This window comes from Otolemur garnettii, unplaced genomic scaffold (assembly GCF_000181295.1).
Source record: "Otolemur garnettii isolate 467f Iridium unplaced genomic scaffold, OtoGar3 scaffold00016, whole genome shotgun sequence".
NCBI classification, from domain to species: Eukaryota; Metazoa; Chordata; class Mammalia; order Primates; family Galagidae; genus Otolemur; species Otolemur garnettii.
In genome coordinates this window covers 29820886-29822122 of record NW_003852411.1, presented here as the reverse complement: position 1 = coordinate 29822122, position 1237 = coordinate 29820886, and the positions used below count along the sequence as shown (strand labels likewise).

At 42.9% G+C, this 1237-nt stretch overlaps 1 protein-coding gene across 1 annotated transcript in view; it reads right to left on the bottom strand.

Annotated features, from left to right (window-relative positions):
* The window catches only part of CFAP126 (cilia and flagella associated protein 126), a 5692-nt gene that overhangs the window by 1633 nt on the left and 2822 nt on the right, over window positions 1-1237 (bottom strand). Inside the window, exons 2-3 of the mRNA XM_003785763.1 lie at window positions 696-758; window positions 414-494 (exon numbers count right to left, since the gene is read on the bottom strand). Coding sequence (XP_003785811.1) covers window positions 414-494; window positions 696-758 — 144 coding nt within the window. The remainder of the gene's footprint in view (window positions 1-413; window positions 495-695; window positions 759-1237) is intronic.

Here is a 1237-nt window from a genome sequence, read left to right as displayed (position 1 = left end):
GCCTTAGCCACTTGAGCCACAAGCGCTGAGCCCAAACTCTAGGTCTTAAGTGATTCTCTTGCTTCAGCTTCCCAAGTAGCTGGGACTACAGGTGCCCACTACTGACACCTGGCTATTTTTTTGTTGCTGTTGTTTAGCTGGCCCAGGCCATGTTCGAACCTGCCATTCTCGGTGTATGTGGCCAGCACTGTAACCATTGTGCTTCAGGCACCGAGCCACTTTAAGGGCTTCTAGGTGCTAAACACAACTCTGTCCTGTTGGATGAACTGGCTGGAATTTTGGGGCTCTCATGTTACAACATAAATTAGACTGAACTTTAATTTTCCAGATAGCAGCTGTGAGAAATCACACATCTCTGTTCTATGCCTTAGTTCTTTTATCTTTCTTGATGGGAATGGAGATGGATATCTCACCTTGGAACGGGGCATGGAAGGTAACAGATGACCACGATCATTGGCGATGATCTGAGTATAGCCTTCATTAGAAGAGATTCTCTAGAGTACAAATGGGAGAGAGAAGTGCTTGTGAATGAAAAAGGGAAGTATCTGGGGAGGGGGGCTTGAATTAAGGGTGTGGTGAGAAGAGGACATGAGAGTTTAGAGAATGCTAAAAAGGAGTTAGGTGACCAGGGATGACATAGAGCATGATGAAAAGAACCAGAAACTAGACTTCTAGGTGCACTGAACATGGAATACCTCTTTTGTTGGCTTGGCAGGAGACCAGTTCTGCAGATACTTTGATGAGAAAGCTTTTTCATACTGTGGAGAGAAAGAAGAGAATCTCTGTGAGGCTTAAAGGCCCCAAGTCCAGGAAATGATAACTAGACACAGTTCTTTAGAGTTGAAGACCAAAGTCCCAAGCAACCACATGGGCTTTAACTCTCACCATAACAAGGGTTTAATTTGTGTGTAGTCTAACATGGAACCAGTAGCTACATGGAGCTGAAGCACTTGAATTCTGACTAGTTCAAATTAAAGCGCTTTGTTAAATGCGAAGTACACTGGATTTGAAGACTTTGCACAAAAAACGAATGTAGAATATCTGATTATAATGTTTGAAATATTGGTTAGGGCAGTGCCTATGGCTCAAAGGAGTAGGGCACCGGCCCCCTATGCTGGAGGTGGCGGGTTCAAACCCAGCCCCGGCCAAAAACAGCAACAACAAAATAATAATAAAATATTGGTTAAATGTTAAAATGATATTTTTGATTTGTTGGGTTAAATTATACATACATACA